General features: G+C 44.9%; 1 protein-coding gene across 50 annotated transcripts in view; it reads right to left on the bottom strand.

The window, feature by feature from the left end:
* TCF7L2 (transcription factor 7 like 2) overlaps positions 1-17,652 on the bottom strand; it is a gene marked incomplete at its 5' end in the record, with an annotated part of 195,373 nt that overhangs the window by 104,329 nt on the left and 73,392 nt on the right. For all 50 annotated transcript variants that reach the window (XM_082721421.1, XM_082721376.1, XM_082721409.1 and 47 more), the window contains one exon: positions 15,311-15,412. In XM_082721421.1, coding sequence (XP_082577547.1) covers positions 15,311-15,412 — 102 coding nt within the window. The remainder of the gene's footprint in view (positions 1-15,310; positions 15,413-17,652) is intronic.

Genomic DNA, 17,652 nt, shown 5'->3' with positions numbered 1-17,652 from the left:
AAAAATCCCCAGGAACTGAAGAGCTAGCATGACAGAGAACAAGGAAGGCTCGGGTCTCTAATTTGCAGTTTGCAGTTCTGTTGGAACTGAGGCTCCAGGACAGTGCAGGACAAAAAGGTCCCCCAACCCTTTGCATTGGCTTCGGTTCTGGCCTCAGGTATCATAACTCTGTGCCTAGCATGATCCCGACAATCCCCGCCCTTGGCCCCAGAACCAGCAGGTTCCATGCTGCCAGCTCAAAACCTTTGGAGGAAATTCACATAGGCATCCAGACACCAGAATACTAGGCCAAACCCAACCCTGCTGGCCTCCATATGCGGTCCTGGCCACCTCTGGAACCCCAGCCCACTTCCCGAAGCCAGCGGCCCGCCCTCTGCTCACTCACTTATTCCACACAGATGTCCAAACGCGCACTAACTCACCATAGGTCCTTACTGCCTCAACGGGTATACTTTTCACATCACGTCCTGAAACTTAACCACGAGATTATCGGCCCAGGAATTTTTGCTTGTATCTCGCATCAGCCCGAGACTCCGAGTGCAGATAGTAACTCAGGACGAGTGTCATCACAGGTATGCCCCAAACAACAAACAAACACAAAGCCTCCCCTTCCCAATTAAAAAGCTCAGAGAGCATTAAAGAGATCACCTTCTTCTGACTTCTTACTGTGCAAGTTCCAATTTTAAGGTCGGAGGAAGGGAGCAATGCAGAGCCCTTCTTTTAGTAACTGTCAAAAAATAGGACTATGGACCCTGCAAACATTCACAGATGTGATATGCAAAAGGCGGGCGGAATCTCTGTGTCACACTTGGTCCCTGTCACGTCCTGCAAGACCTATCAATCAGGGCCAGCAAGGAGGCATCCCCCCCACAGGAGGGACTTGGAGGAATCAGTCAACATGGTAAGCCACACTACCTCCTAATAAGCCTAGCGTCACTGGCTTGGACACATTCTCGTTCGTCGTTCTGATGAAAAATGTTCCTCTTTCCCATCACTTCTTTTAGAACTGGTTTTTAAGTGGTGAGTCACAGGAACCTTGTTCACCGTGACATCTTAATGGACATTTCCCTGGGCTCCAATAGATCCAATAGGAGGCTCGATTTCTGACACTTCCTCCCCCATAAAACTGACTGGCTAAAGCAGAAATGATAGCTACGACACCACTATCGTCCCTTGCTCGATCCTTCCTCACCCTTGACAGATATTAATCTATTAATGCATTATCTTTCCTGCAGCCCTGACATGGGGGGCCTCGGAACCTCCCTCAGCACGATGTCCCAAGCAGTTGCACCCCACGCAGACTGCAGTCTGGGTGCAAATGCCGCACTCAGCTCAGAGTCTTTGGAGCAATCATTTTAAACTTTTGGAGTCTTTTTAGACTTTTTGTAGCTTACAGGTATTTTAAGGAAAATGGGTAGACCCTTCCCCAAATAGTAAACTTGCAATAATCAAAAAATCACACAGAAACAAACACCTATATGCTCAGCATGCCACCAATTATCCATGATAAGAAAGTAGTGCTTCCAAAATAACAGAAGTAAGTGTTAATAAGTAGAGGAGATCACCGAGGGTGCGGCGGCATCTCCTTATTTATGTGGGTTATTATCACATCTTGCAACAAAAAGAGCAGTGCTTACTACTATTAATTAGCTGGTTATTCCTTAATTGTCCCTAGGAACGGAGAAAATAAGAAAGCTTTTGGCAAAATATATTAAGAAGGAGTCAGAAAACTGAAAAACCAAAAATGTGAAAACAGGAATTTTATGAAAATACCTTAAGTTCATTTTCAAAATTCCCCTGTGACCACAGGACCAAACCATGGAAATGGCTTCCCCTCCCCCCCCCCCCACACACACAAGCCTCTCTCTCTAGAAATTGTTTGTGGGAGAAAATTGTAGAGACTATGTCCCCCCCCTTAAAGCAACTCTCAAGACTGGTACAAATCAACCCATTCCTAAAGAAGGCAAGTGGGTCCCCCTCCCACAGGTCCCTGATTCACACACAGTAGCGGAAGAATCTGTTCATGCTCCAGCACTTCTAACTCAAAAGAATTAAAAACTCAAAAGAAGAAGCACTGTTTTTGTTATAAGCCTAAGGCTTTGAAAACTCTATTCGTTGGAATTCCTCGGGTTGTAAGCAACAGAAAACCTCTCCGACTAACCGGCTTCCTAACTAGATAATCCAGGACTGGAACTGGTTACAAAGGATTAAGTGGTATCATCCAAGCCATCTTCATCTTCCGCAAGGGAGCACCCTCTATCCGGCACACGTGCGTGTGCATGTAAGCCTGCGTGTGTGTGTGTGTGTCCAGGCCATTGCAAAGAGCCACAGATTTACACCCTCTCTGCCTACTGAAGAAGCCTAAGTATCTTTGCTTAAATAACATACCTTCCCCTCTGCCCCATCACGTGTCTGCATGGGTCAAGAGAGCAGGCGACATCATTTCCCTATAGTTGAGGGGATGAGGAGGATGCTGTTAGCAGCAAACAATGGTGCAGAGAAGGACGCCATGTTCAGAACCCTACTCCATTTTTTAACATTTGGTTTCTTATACGGGAAAAGTCAGTGCAGAGACATTATTCTCAATATCTGCAAACAACTGGATTGTTTAAGAAGAAAGGATAATAAAGAGCGTATCAATCAAGTCCTTCATAAGAGTGGGAATGGGTAGGGGCTTGAGGAGGAACGGAAGAGAGATGCTTGGCTAGATTTTAAACATGGGAACGGTTTCTACCCGTCGAGCTTACCAGTTTGATCTTTGACAATGCCTTGCCTTGATCATTGCAATTCTGGGTTTCAGAAATTCTTCATTTATACGCTTTGGCTGAAGGGGGCTGCTACCTCTTTCCAAATAAATATTTTTCCCTGAGTTTCAACTGAATCATCCTGAAGGTTCTCCCGGGAGCCCTTCTGCCAAGCTACAGTCCCCATTCTGTTACTGTGATACTCTTTTTAGGTTTTATATGTTCGATCTCCTCCCAATAAGGTTGGCTTCTCTGAGCTGAAAGGGCTGGGAAAACACATCTCTTAGAATCTTACATGTGTCCCTGAGGCTTAACTTCAGGAAGTACGGTCCAAAGACAGGTCTCAATAATCGGCAACCCCCACCCTGACCCTAACATGGTCTCTGGGGGCCATGAAATGGTCTAGTCCCAAGGCTTACGATGTGGCATGTCTTCCTTCCTCTTCTAGCGTTCATAAACTTTTGCTACTTTCTTCACCCCAGCACCCTGAGCGACACAGACCATGCCCTTGAGAGACAAATGGGCAATAGGCACCTCGAACCCGTGGGAGCAAGAAGAAGATGCTGTGCCCAAGCGCCCTTGGATACAGGGCGACCCCATCTCATCCAAGCCTATTAGACGAGCCTCACTGATGCACTTAATCACTGCTGGGATCCACCCATGAGCAGGCTCCGGCTGGAACAGATTGCATCACACCAGAGTTCCTCACAAGCTTCTAAAGGCAGACAAGATACAGCTGGGAGGAGGAAGGACTGCGGGATTCTGGAGAAGGGCGGGGCTCAGACGCAGTAGAGCGGGAAGCCTCTGGGTCCTGATGGGGTTGGGGTAGGGGAGGGCAGGGGCAGAGACCCAGACACCTGCCACATCCTGCGGCACGAGCGCAGGGCTAATAAAGGGGGCTCCCTCAGTCTACATGCCCACCTCTTGTCCCCGGCCCTCTCTCCTCTAGCTAACACAATACTCCTAGCATGCCCAGTACCCGGCCCCAACTGCTTTACACACCCTCCATTCCAGGCCCTTGAATCTCAAAGTTCTACCTTTCAGTCGGGAGACGGGGCAAGTGCCTACTGTTAGCTGTTCTGGGTCTCTTTCAAAAGACAAAATGGCGCATCTGGGTGGCTCAGTGGGTTAAGCCTCTGCCTTTGGCTCAGGTCATGATCTCAGGGTCCTGGGATCGAGCCCCACATCACTTCCCCCTCTCTCTCTGCCTGCCTGCTTGTGACTTCTCCCCCACCCCCAGCTCTGACAGATAGTTAGATAAGTAAATACAAAATGTATCCTCCAGATTCTCGGTAAAGGTAGGTGATAGGATCTGTCCAAGGATTTAAAAGGCCAACTCAAGTATGGGAATGCAGCATAGGGACCAAGGAGAGAAGAAGGCAGGTCACAAAGGTAAGAAGTGTGGGAGGCCAGGGCAGACGCCCCAGCAGCATCCAAGCAAGCCACTACGGTCATCGTGGTGATGGTGGCGTGCTGAAAAGGGTCTGGCTCCACACTGGTTTGAAGGAAAAACTGATATAATATGCAGATGGTTATGAGCTCACAGGACAGACAGATGGGTCGGATGTGGGGTGTGAAAGCAAAAGAGGCATCAATGACACACTTCAGGGTTTGGGGCTGACGCAATTGGTGGATGTTGTTCATCTTTACTGCAATGCTGAACACAGAGAGCAACAGGTTTGATGGTGGGGAGGGAGTAGAAATAAACAGTTGGACTCTGGACCTGCTGATTTTCCCATGCCTATTTAGCATCCAAATGGAGGCTGAATCTGGCACTCGGGGCAGCATGGGGCTGGAGCGAGGACCTGGATTAACTATCTGGATGCGGCCATTCCTGCCCCTGGAGTCCTAGGCAACTCAGCTCAACTCACTGGACTTTCACCCCCTTCTATGCAAAATGAACCTAACAATAACCTTTCCCAGCCCAGTCCCTCGAGGATCCCCTCCCCCTCCTTACTCCCAGTATCTTCCAAGGGGCAATTCTGAAACCCAAGTGTTTTTCCCTCGATAGTAATTTATTAAAAGAGATGAAAATCGGACCTGCAAGTCACTCACAAGACAATCACAAAGTCACTCCACGTACCCTACAACACTATTGCTGAACATATCCATTTCCCATAATAAATCATCAAGTCCCGGATTTCCCAATTGGACACTCTCGTAAAAAGTTCCAGCGGGCCATGTCAAGATTCCTAAGGAACAATCAGTTTAAGTCAAGACTGGAGACAGAGAGCGGAGATCCGACGCGCCCCCTTGTAAGCTAGAATGCATACGGGTGGATTATCAAGTTACTTGCCAACCATGTACAACGTCACAACCCCAAACTCTGCTTCTTCCAAACAGGCTGCCCCAACAGGTAGAAAGTACACACGGGGACAAGCTCTTGTGCTAACCGGGAGGACTCTGAGCACACTCAGGTAACAATGAAGTCACGCTTATTCCAGACGAAATCAACTCGTGTCCCCCACCAAAACTGGTTTTCTGCATAATTAACAAAGCCCCACAGTAGGAGGGGGAGAAAACACATGGAAAGAAAGAAACCGTGGGGATCCTTGGCTTCAAGAAACTTACAATCTGGACACCCGAGGCCCGTACCTAGTGTTAATCACCAAGGCAAGGAGTGACAAGCAGGACAGGATGGGTGCCAAGTGAATAGTTTTGTTTACTGGAAAGATAAACACAGGCTAAGACCATGAGTTAAACTCTAAGTAGATCCATGTTGATTTAAAATGGGCTCCCACGCTCAGTAAACAGAGAAGGTGCTGAAACTAAAACAGTTTTCCAGGGTCTGCTCCAGTCCTGTCTCTAAAGATGCCGAGGGACATTCTGGGGTCGGGCAAGCGTCCAGAACTGCCCCCCCCCCCGAGTGTCCAAGCATCCAGAGGACTCAAGATCCTGCCCTAAAGAAGCTCGCTGACTGTGCATAACCAGTGCTTCCCTAAACCTATTTTAGGAGGGAACCCTTTTTCCAGTAACCTTATTAACACTCGGTGAGACCAATGTCAGGAAACGCAAGCCCAGAGCTGCCAAAGACTTTTCCCCCAAGCACAAGACACAGCATTGAGAAATGGTCAAAGATGATCAGAGGCGGTCGGCCTGGCATGCACTGTGATCTTAAACACAGCAATAAGTAACATCTTCGACAAGTCCGTATAGTTTCCTAGAGACATAATCCAGAAGCGTATTCCCCGTTTCTTGTTTTTAAAGATTTTATTTTGAAGTAATCTCTACATCCAACATGGGGCTTAAACTGACAACCCCGAGATCAAGAGGCCCTTGCTCCACCAGCCAGGTGGCCCCAGAAGTCGTATTCCTGACCGAGTTCAGACACAGCATTAAATATTTCATAAATATCTGCCCAATAATATGCCACTAAAAAAAAGGATACTAAAACTTAAAAAAACAACAAAAGAAAAACAAACTAATTAAAGAACTGTACAGTTATTTGAAATTATAAAAGTATCCTCCAAGACCTCTAAAACTGCCCTAAATGTGCAGCACAGATTCAGGGGACTAATAAGCTGCACCTAAAAAGGATGCCTGGGTGGCTCAGTTGGTTGAGCATCTGCCTTTAGCTCAGGTCCTGGGATCGAGCCCCATGTGGGGGCTCCCAGCTCTACTGGGAATCTACTTCTCCCTTGTGCTGTTGTGCCTGCTCTCTCACAAGTGCAAAAACAAAATCTTTTTTAAAACAAAAGAGTACTTAACTGAAAATGTAATTGCTCATCAATTGGCAAACTGATTAACCAGTGATATGCATATAATACAGAATACCATGCAGCAGTTTAAAAAAGAAGGAGGTAGAATTACACAGGTATGGATGGATCTCCATTTGTTATCTGGATTGTTAATTGAAAAAAATAAAATAAAATAAAAAATTAAAGGTTACAGTGTGAGCTCTCAAAAATAAATATATATAATTATATAAAACCTTAATAATGTCAGCTAATGTCAGCTGACTTTAAAGCCTCCAATTATTTAAGAAGCAATCTTGTTTTTCCCCATGCTGAAGGTGGAGGTCTTGGGAAAGACAAGGTGAATGGCTTGGGTGGGTCTTTTTTCCGGAGCTCAGTGGAGTTCAGGTAACATTCTTCGAGGAAAGCCTGAACTTTTTCTTTTGTTAAATTCCCCACTTAAAAGCACTCTGATCATAGTAAATCTAACTCTCCTGCATGCTGATAACTGTAAAAACTGAGACCTTTCTGGAAAATATTTGTGGCTATCTATCAAGAGAGTTTTAAATTTTGTTCTCTTTTACCTGTCTTCCTAAGAATCAGTCCTATGAAATGATAAAGGAACAGGGCGGGGGCAGGGGGGAAGGATGGCACAACGATTTATGGGCAAAGATGTTCATCACAGGATTGCATAGAATAGCAGAAACAAAAGGCACAGGATACTCGAAAGGCCCAACAATGTGGCACTGATTAAGCAAATGGGTATACAAGCCTATGAGGGGCTGCTCTGCGATCATTAAAAATACTTGAGAATTTTAATGACATGGGTAAGTGCTTATTCATTACAGCAATTTTCCTTTTAAATAAATAGTACAAGGCCGCAAATATTGAGCACTACTATAAAGCTCAAGAATGTTAACAACAAACAGAAATATTAATACGCTCGGGAAAAAGTCTTAGGAGCAAATATACCAAATACGCCAAATTATTCACAATGTAATCTCTGAGTGGCAAGATTATGGGCCAGTTTCCAAGCTGTCTATAATGAACACAAATTTTATGAATGAGGAAAGTGGCATCGTAGCATTAATTTCACTGGCTTTAGGGGTAAGGTTTGTTTTGTGTGTTTTAATGGAAAGGTTGAAATCCCCATCCTTAAATAGCTGAGGATCAGTCACTGAAGATGTGAATTACAATGGAGGGTAATCTAGAAAAGAAGATTCGGTCCTGAAGGAAGAATGTACAATAGTCACCTTCAAATTTCCAGGATCGGTACCCAGAAGCCCGAGCAGAACAATGGGATGTCAAAACACACGTCCAGGAGTGGGCATTTCAAGGAGAGACCCTTCGGCACAACAGAAAGTCAGAATTCTAAGGGCCCACGGTGACCCCAGAGGAAATGGTCCACCCAGAGGAAATGCCCCATCTCTGAGCTCAGGAGCACTGCAGCCAACAGACCACTGCTGGACAGTGATCCAGCAACAGAAGGGACAGCAGTGGGAGACAGGACATGTGATGGCAGGTTGTGAAACTCTCTGTGATTCTAATCTGAAGGGGACACAACCAAGCTTACACAATCCTCCCGGGTTGAATATTTTCCATAGCCACGGCGCTCAGCTGCCGCACCATCAACTCAAACCTCAGGAACTTCAGAATTCCTCATCATAGAGAATTTTCTGGAAAGAGAGAAGGAAGCTTGGACTTTTAACTAGAGACTGTTTTGGCTGAATTACTCCACTCTCTCCTCAGAGCACAAATGATCCTTTCCACCACTTCCTCATGGAAAAAAGATACCCTGGTGGCCTGCCCCTCAGGACTAAACACTCACAGCTCTCTTTTCAAAAACAGTCGTGTTTTTGCAGTGCTCACCCGCTCGCTTCAGATCCTCAGACAAAATACACGCCCTTACCACAGTTCCGTCTGTGAAATGGGAAAGCTGTGACTCAGCTGCTGCTAGGAAACACATGCCAAATATTCTAGAAAGTCTGGCTGAGTCACAGATAAATGGGGAAAAAGACAAACCAAGGGAAAAGTATATACGCAATGAAGGGAGCAGACATGCTACACGGGGAAAAGCTTGCAGGGAACCGGCACCAGCTCATACCCTAAAGTGACCCCAGGTTCACCTGCCCCGGGGCAGTGTGCCTCCCTGCCCACAACGTGTCAGCCCCCACCTTTGCAGTACCCACTCCAAGGACACCGACTCCGAACCCTAACCAACCTCTTGTCCCACTGTCCAGTGGCACCAGTGGATTCTCCCTGAGCCATGCCCGCCCCGTCTGGCTCCTGGTGCCACCGCCCACCCTCCACCAGCAGCAGCGCTGGGCACACCACACTCTGCCTGTCTGCTCATCTTTCCTCACCATCATTGTGGTCAGGGGCTGAGAGAAGGGCACGCTCCGGCTGCCCTGTCTCACATCCTGACTCCCACTTAACCACCCTGTGCCTACTTCCTCCTCTGTGAAATAGGGATCACGGAACATCTGTGAAGCACCTAGAACAATGCCTGGCACGTAGGACACGTGACCGGCTGATCTGCTTTTATTGTTAGAATCCTTCGTCATCGACTCTGCTCTCTCCCGAGGTCTAGAATGCTTGTTCCCGCACAGTAAGCAAGCACTAAGTATTTCGGGGAATCAGGGAATGAATCCATGATTGAGCGACGGTAAATCCAAGGCCAAGCGAAAGACCAATAAAAGAGACTTACCCAAATTTGGGAGAAGGAGAATTCTCTACCATACCCTAAATATATTCTAAATAAATATAAATTTAACGGATCATTGACGTTACTTTTAAGGGACTAATTAAAAGTTCAGATGGTTCTCATTTCATATTGCTATGGGGGTCATGAAACCTAGTATCTGAATCTCTCTAAAAAGGCAACTCTTGAACTGAAGACCTTCTTCCAGAGACACTACCTGAAATATACCAACAGGTACATGAAAAGCTGTTCAACATCACTAATCATCAGAGAAATGCACAAGGAGACACCACCTCACACCTGTCGGAAAGGCTGTTGCCAAAAGACAAGAGATGACAAGTGCTGCTGGAATGTGGGAAAAGGTGACCCTGTGAACTGTTGGTGGGGACAGAACTGGGTACAGCTATTATGGAAAACAGTACTGAGATTCCTCAAAAAATTAAAAATGGAGCTACTCTTTGATCCAGCAACTCTACTTCTGGGTAGATACCCAAAGAAAATGAAAGCAGGACCTCAAAGAGATATTTGCACTCCCAGGTTTGCGGCAGCATTATTCACAAGACACTGAAACAACCTAGCTGTCCATCAACAGATAAATGGATTTTTTTTAAGTGGCATATATTCATACAATGCAATATTATTGGGCCATAAGAAAGAAAGAAATCCTGCCTTTTGTGACTACGTGGATGGATCCTGAAGATATGACACTAAGTGAAATAAGTTAAAGACAAATACTTGATGCTATCACTTATACGTGGCATCTTAAAAAAAAAAAAAAAAAGCTGAACTTACAGAAACAGAGTGAAGCAGTGGTTGCCAGGGGCTGGGAGGTGGCAGACATGGGGAGATGTTGGTCAGAGAGTACGAACTTCCAGTTACAAAATGAGTAAGTTCTGGGAATCTAATGTACATCATAAGAACGATCATTATATACTTGAGCTGCCTAGAGAATCGCTCTCACATGTTCTCACAGCAAGAAAGAAATGGTAATTACGTGATGGGGTATTAGCTAACCCTCAGATGGTAATCATGTTTCAATATGTAACTGTCTCAAATCAACACTGTATACCTTAAACTCATACAATGTTATATGTCACTTACCTCCTAATACAATGTTACATGTCAGTTACATCCTTTAAAAAGCTAGGGTAAAAAAAATAAAATGAAAAAAGAAAATACAACTCTCCCACCGCAAACTTGCCCCAGTCACTGAGCGCCATCCCCACTCACCTACCTTTGACTCTTCCTTCTCCCTCAATGCCACCATGCGACCCACAGGCAAATTCTGCCGCTGTTCCCTCCAAATTTGTGAGCCTCACCATTATCCCCGCAGCCAGCAGTTTAACACAAGCCAAACCACTCATGGACTTCCCCAGATGGTTAGAATCACAAACACCAAATTCTTACCATATCCCACCCCAGGCCATTCTCCCTCATCCCTCAAGACCTGTAGACATTGTAGCTGGCTTTCCTCTTCTCCCACAGCCAAGGTCTTTTTCCTTTTAGGAACTTCATACATGGTTTTCCTTCTGCCTGGAATGTTCTCCCATCTCCCACCTGTTCCTTCTCTCATCCCTTTATCTGGCTAACTCTAATTGATCCTTGAACATCTCCTTTTAAATATCAGTTCCTCAGGCAATTGTCCCAGCCTGTAATCCCACCAACGTCTCAGTGGAAATCTCATGTCCCTGTCACACCGTCCCAGGACCTCTACTCCCACCAGACCCTGGCACAGGTGGGGGCTATGATGGTTTTGCTGGGCTTCAGCATCCAGCACAGAACCTCCCAGCACATAGCACAACAGCCAACAAGCGCTTCAAGGATCAGATGCGAGTATACAGCCCAGGCCACAGAATCCATCGAGACATCCACAAGTACTGAATAACCAACAGGATGTTCTCAAAGTAGTTTTTCTTACTGACTATGAATAGGTGCTCCTTCCCCCAAACTCTTCAGACACAAAAAGCACAAGTCTCACCATGCCCTCTGAACTTACTTGAAAATGCTCAACGCAGGCCAGCAGAGACCCTGTCCGCGGCTCACCCATCACGCTGTATTTCATAAGTTTTCTGCCCTCTTCCAGCATTTAAGTAATAACAACAACAACGACAATGAAAAAGTCCACCACCGCAGTCTGGCAGGCCTTGCTCCTCGGGATACAGATTGCTTTCTTATCCCATACCTCAAAGCTCGTTACACAACAAAACACATAAGACCAGGAACAACTAGAAATTCACCCCAAGGTAAAATTCCACATCAACTTCAAAAAGAAGCCCCCAAGATAAAATGGCAGGAACTTTTGAAGCTTTTTGCCATCTTGTAAGATACAGACTACACAAAAATACCACCACTTTTGGTACAGAATCTTTTTTTTGCTGGGTACAAAGGAAATTAAATGAAAGTCTTTGTATAGCAAAGATACTGGAGGTGGTGTGGGTGGACACGGTGCCTCCTAACCCCACAGCTTATGGACTGCTGGAGGCAAGTGCGCCAAGACTCCAGCACCACCACTTAGCACAACCAGACGGCTTGGCCCTCACGGCAGGGGTTGGGGAGGGATGGGCCAGGACACTAAGAAATATAAACTTAAAACACCACAGAGAATGAAATAGGAGCTAGTTATGTGACTCAGAAAATGGGCCTGGAGGGGAGAGGATCCTAGAACCTGAATTTCTCAGGGGTGTGGGGAGGGAAGTAGGAGGAGAGAGAAAGTAAAGGAAATGGAGGGAGAGATGGATCTGTTGTGTAAATTCTTATTTTTGTGGCTGGTTAAAAAAAAAAAATTCAAGATATCATCCTGGGGGATAATTTCGTCTCTTCTGAACACACACTAGGAACCGCTGCCTTCTAATAAACACGATGCCCTACCCGTTACAGTGACTAAAATTTGTGGGGCTTGTTTCTTAATTTAAATATTATTTGATCAATTAAACTCTATTTGTTAAAAATATTTATTCTGCACATCTACTTTTTTATAATGTGGTAACCTATGTACCACATTAAAAAAAAAAAAACTAGGTTAAAATATTCTGACAAAGAGCTTTAGTTTAAATCCCCATGTGAAAATTCTGCCCCAAATGGGTACTAGAGAAAGTTATTTTCTTAGGAACTGATGGTAGTCACAGTCTCTAATGATTATTAACAAACACTGAACACTTCTCTAGTTTCAAAAGAAAACATTAGAAATAATTATGAAATAACTTGGCCCAGAAATTACAATAAGCCCAAATTTCGGAGAAACTAGGAAGCAATCCTTAGACAATTATTTTGAAACATGTCTGATGAAACGGCGTGATGGGACGTTTTCTTTAAGAGAAGGAAAAACAAAATGAGCAGAAGAGCCCAGGGTGTGGAGGAGAGTTAGCCATCCACCAGCAGAGCCGGATACAACCCAGGCTCTATGGGCCAAGGCAGAGCTATACACAGACCCAAATGACCCATGAGCCATCGTCCAGAATGGGCCCTTTATAAATACAGACATGCTGTGCCGGCCAGATTGATTTTAGCTGACGCACTGCCTTATGCCCAGTGAAAAGGGGATTATCCGTTCGTAGTCCCAAGGTGTAGGACTCCTCTAGTCCCCAAACTGTATGGGACCACTAGATGGGTGCAGAGGTCAGCGAACACAGCCTTTCTTTCTCCAGCCTGACCTGCCCATCTCCCTCTACCAACCCCGCCCCCTCCAGTTCCGTCTCCTCACCCCTTAGTGCCAGGTGAAGACTGCAGAACTGCACAATTACGGGGCTAATCCGTGTCACGGAAGACACCATTCAGTTGCCACAAATTTGGTTTCCTTTTAACCCAGCTGATGGCTCTGCCCCACTCCCAGAGTCCGCCCTCCTCCACAGCCTAGAAACTCTACGCAATGGCCATTCCCCAGGCCCCCAGGAGCACAGCAGAAAGAAGTTGCAGTTGCCAGTTGTGGCTCCTTGGGACAAGGAGTTGTGGCTCCCTGGGACACTCCATCTGAAGTGTGGCTCGGAGTGGCGGCTGTGGAAAACACGCCTCCTAAGACAGCAGAGGATGAAGGAACCTGAGTCCCCTTGAGCTGCCCTGGCCAAAATCCACACTGGCTCTGGACAAAACGTCTTTCCATCTCCTCAGATTGTTCATTTCTAAACATGAAAATAAGTACTTAGGGTTTGCACCGGGCCAACAGGTCCTGTGGGCTCTCTAGAGGGGGGTTCTCAAGGCGGAGAAGCCCCACCCTCACCCTTGGGCGATGGTCACCAGAGCCATCCGCAACCTCCATCCACCCCCACAGGGGGCTGTGTCCACTCTGAACCACTTCTAAGATTGGCACGTTCTCTCCTCTCAAAGAGAAAAAAAAAAAAAGCCTCCAAGAGATTTTAAAGATAACATCCTTTCTCTGTAGCTTTAAAAAAAAAAAAAAAAAAAGTGCAGCCCTGCCAAGCATTTCCAAAAGCAGAGAAATAAATTTCAAAGCCTGGACACACAATGGGAAATGCAGGGAGGCAGGAAAAGTGAAAAAGACGTGCTTCCTCGTTTTACCCTGCAGGACAGGGTAACTCTCGCACTTTTTAAAAATCTTTGTATATGACTAAAATGGTTTTTATATGGCATTCACGTTTCTCAGAGAAACCTGCATCAGAAACCCAAACCGACAATATCCCGTCATCTGGGACGCTACGTCTGATGATGACCCAATTCATAGTTCACGGAACAGAACCAGTCACGGAGAAGTGACTTTCTACTCCCTTAGGAAAGAACAAGCTACGAGGCCCCGGGAGAGGAGCCGAGAACTGGGTCCCATCCTCGCTCTGGCCACGAACTCAGCGTGTGACGTTGGGCAATTCACTCAGGGCATCTCTGGGCCTGTTTCCTTTTCTGAGAGCAGGTGGGGGCGAGATGATCTAAGGTCGCTTCCAGCCCTGAAATCTTGACATTGGAGGAGTGTGTGTCACCATGAGTATCCGTGTTACTACAGGCTTGGGGGAAGGAGGAAGCTTCTGGGAAAATGTCAACCTTGCTCTGTGCCTCATTTATAACATAAGAATTTGTAGAACATTTTCACACACAATGACTCAAGATGTGGTTTAACGGAAATAAATCACTTTGTAATATATACACACACACACACGTATATTTAATATTCATATAACAGAGGCATAATTCATTAAATAATATATACTCAATTACACCAAGCTACAAAATAAGGAGGCAGTGAGCCTGAAATCTGACACAATGCGTCTTAAGATTTTTCTACTTAAGAAAATCATTTTGCCATTTTTAGAAATTACAAGTAACATCGAGGCAAAATAGATTAATGGGTAACATTTTGTGGTACTTAAATAAAAAATACATGAATTATTTCATCCTTTGCATAATTCTACCTGTCATACATTCGTTATAAAAATGTGTCTCCCATTAATTATTTCAAAAGTATGAAGTCCAGCTCATGATATAAACATACGGAAGAGAATATTCTAATACTGAGCCATCTTCTCAAGAGGTTAATTTATAAATTCCACTTTCATAGCCTACAAAATCCAAATGTACATTAAAAATATATGTAGACACATACTCTATGTTGTAGTCTCTCACTAGTAAAAACAAATGTTTCCTTTGTTAAACCCACAGGCTCTCAAAGCCATGGACGTACAAATTAAGTTTAACTTAAGCCTTTCCAAATTCATTTCTTCTCTCCCTTTACAATCAATCAGTCCAGATAAAATTTTGCTGATGTTAACGTAGAATGTTACTTTCCAACAATTAACATAAATTTGGGTGGGGAGGATTGGAAAGTCTCAAATCCAGCGCTTCCCTTTTGAATTTTCTAATTCCCTCTTCTGCAATTCACCTCCGCTAAATGAGTTTTTCAGAAACGGATCTGAGGTTGTTTTTTCTTAAATTGCTTTGGCACCATCTCCAGTCTCCCCCAAACCATGGTGATAGTGTCCCATTAACTGGAGACCACAAGGCTAGACTAACCCAACACCAGGAGGAAGGAGTGGTGGAAAGACCTGGAAAATTTCCGGGTGCATAACAATCACTAAGATCCAATACCAGAAAACAAATATCTTCTAGATATAAGCCATATCCAAGACTATTCCAAAAATATATATTTTAAAGAGAGAAAAATGGATAAACAACGCCCGTTATCAACAAAAGAATATTTTCTTCATCTCCCCGCAGTAAAAGGAAGCAAATGCCTTTATAAGGTCACTTACGACAATGTGTGCCGGCGACGGAGAGCGGGCATCCTTGAGGGCTTGTCTGCTCTGGAGGGTCCCCGCCTGGACATCAAGCAGTGGCCATTTCATCTGGAGATACTGGAGGAAGGAAACAAAATGAATGTGGCAAATGAGTTTAGAAAAGAAACGCAAAACCGCTATCCCAAGACATCACTCCTGGGATGCCTGATACACAGATGAGTAACTTATAAGGACATGCAAATAACAACACTGAATAAACTTTTAAAAATTTTTAAAAAGCATGCAAATAACAACAACATCAACAGAAAAGTCATGCCACACCAACAGGTTCTTCCTTAGATTAGAGCTCATGTTCAACAGGTGTGTTTCTAGAACATCAATACTATCAGCAAGTAGAGTTTGGTCTTTGCAATCAAACGTCAGGCTGGCTCCAAGTTACAGGATTTCATTAATCCTGCCTCGTGTAGAGGGAAACATAGAGATGCGGGAGAGACAAGAAGGAAGCGAACAGAGGCCTTTCAAAGGAAAAAAGCAAACCGGAGTCTCCAGCCGGAGGTGTCTAGGAGACCACCAATTCCAGATCTGCTCTTTGAGTGACCTTCACCTCTAAAATGCCATCATCCTATACTTCAAAGTTGAGTGTACATACATACACGTGCGACTGTCCTTTAGTAGAAACTTCCCCAGTAGTTGAGGATGGAATTCCTCATCCAACCCAAAAGCTTATAAAACAAAACTACTTCTCAGGGCACCTGGGTGGCTTAGTCCATTAAGTGTCCAATGTTTGGTTTTGGCTCAGGTCAAAAAAATAGTAAGACATCAGGGTCTTGAGATCAAGCCCCACGCTGGGCTCCACACTCAGCGGGGAGCCTACTTGAGATCCTCTCTCTTCCCCTGCCCCTGCCCTGCTCGCTCATGCTCTCTCTCAAATAAATAAATAAAACTTTGAAAAAAAAAATACTTCTCAGGAAAAGATGTACAAATAGGACATAGTGCAAATTATACATTCATCTCAAAGGCCTGAGAAAATTCTTAAATATGCAAAAATTTACCACAGAAATTAAGTTAAAGGTATAAGCCAACGACGTCTATCACCACTCTTCTCTGAGGTGGAAAATACATGGCACAAGGAAAAGGAAGTTATTTCTGTCACAAGTGATACGTCAGCTTTCAGAAGGACTTGAACAATCAACTGACCCAACTCCCTACTGTACAAACAAGAAAATGTGAGGTGAGGTGGCTTGCTCAGTCACAGAGATACTTAGCACACGTATAAGCAACACCAAAACATTTCACTTTGTGGGTGACATCACACCAATTTTACTCAGGAAAACTTCAGAAAACTGAACAGAACTGAGGACACAATGTTTAGACTTTAACAAGGACATCACCAGCCTTTGTATGTCTGAAGGCCCACTGTGTAAGGCACCAGTTAATGCTTGGAGGGAATATAAGAGGCCATCTTATCTTTTCAGAGGTCCCAAAGCAAATTAAATGGCTAGTTTTCATATAAATTATACAGGGAATTTTACTCAATGAATATTAATTAAACTCTTTGTACATGGCCTTCTTGTGAAGGATTAAGAAAGATGTCTGCCCTCAAGGAGCTTATGCCTGTGTGAGGGAACCAACTCACACTCAGATTCAATCTAGATAGAGTGTAGTAGAAATGGCAGACTCAGAATCGTGCCTCAGGAATGTCAAGAAAGAAGATGGGATTTCTGAGAAAAGATACGTGGAAGGCTGCACTGAGTAGGTCTTGTTAAGTCAGAAAGATTTCAACAGAAAGGCAAAGGACAGCCAAGGGCAGTCCAGAAAGAAGGAAGGGTTGGCTCAAATCCCATATGAAATAGAAGGGCAAAAGCCACACACAAGCTTTCTCAGAGCTTCCTTAAAGATACAACTGCCCAGCGAATTAAAACCAAACACAGTTACACCTAAAACTAGAAGGTATACCTTCTAGTATACCTTTGGTAGGCATACCAAAGTGCACAGCCATTTTCCCAACCTAGATCTGTACAAGGTAAGAGCACTTTAACCTCAGAGCTGTTACCCAGAAGGCTCCTGTGTGAAGGAACCTGGTTACTGGTTCTGGTGACACACCACACAACTCTGCATCAAATCCCTCTGCTTCCATGGACCTCTAGTTTGTCATCAGTCAGCTGATGGGGATGTCCTATCTGGGATGGGGATGAGGTCAGGGCTGCGCCAGCACTTACGGATTCTGGACTCAGAGACAGTAAATACGAGCAGGCACTCCACTCCCCACCTCAGTCACCCTTATAAACAAGTCATTTCCAAGTATCTTCTTTGGGGACCGTAGCATCCCAAGTTGAGAGCCACTCAATAAACGTAAT

Source organism: Mustela nivalis (genome assembly GCF_964662115.1).
Source record: "Mustela nivalis genome assembly, chromosome: 2".
Classification (NCBI taxonomy): Eukaryota; Metazoa; Chordata; class Mammalia; order Carnivora; family Mustelidae; genus Mustela; species Mustela nivalis.
Note: the sequence above shows the minus strand (reverse complement) of the source record. Positions and strands in the feature narration are given on the sequence as shown.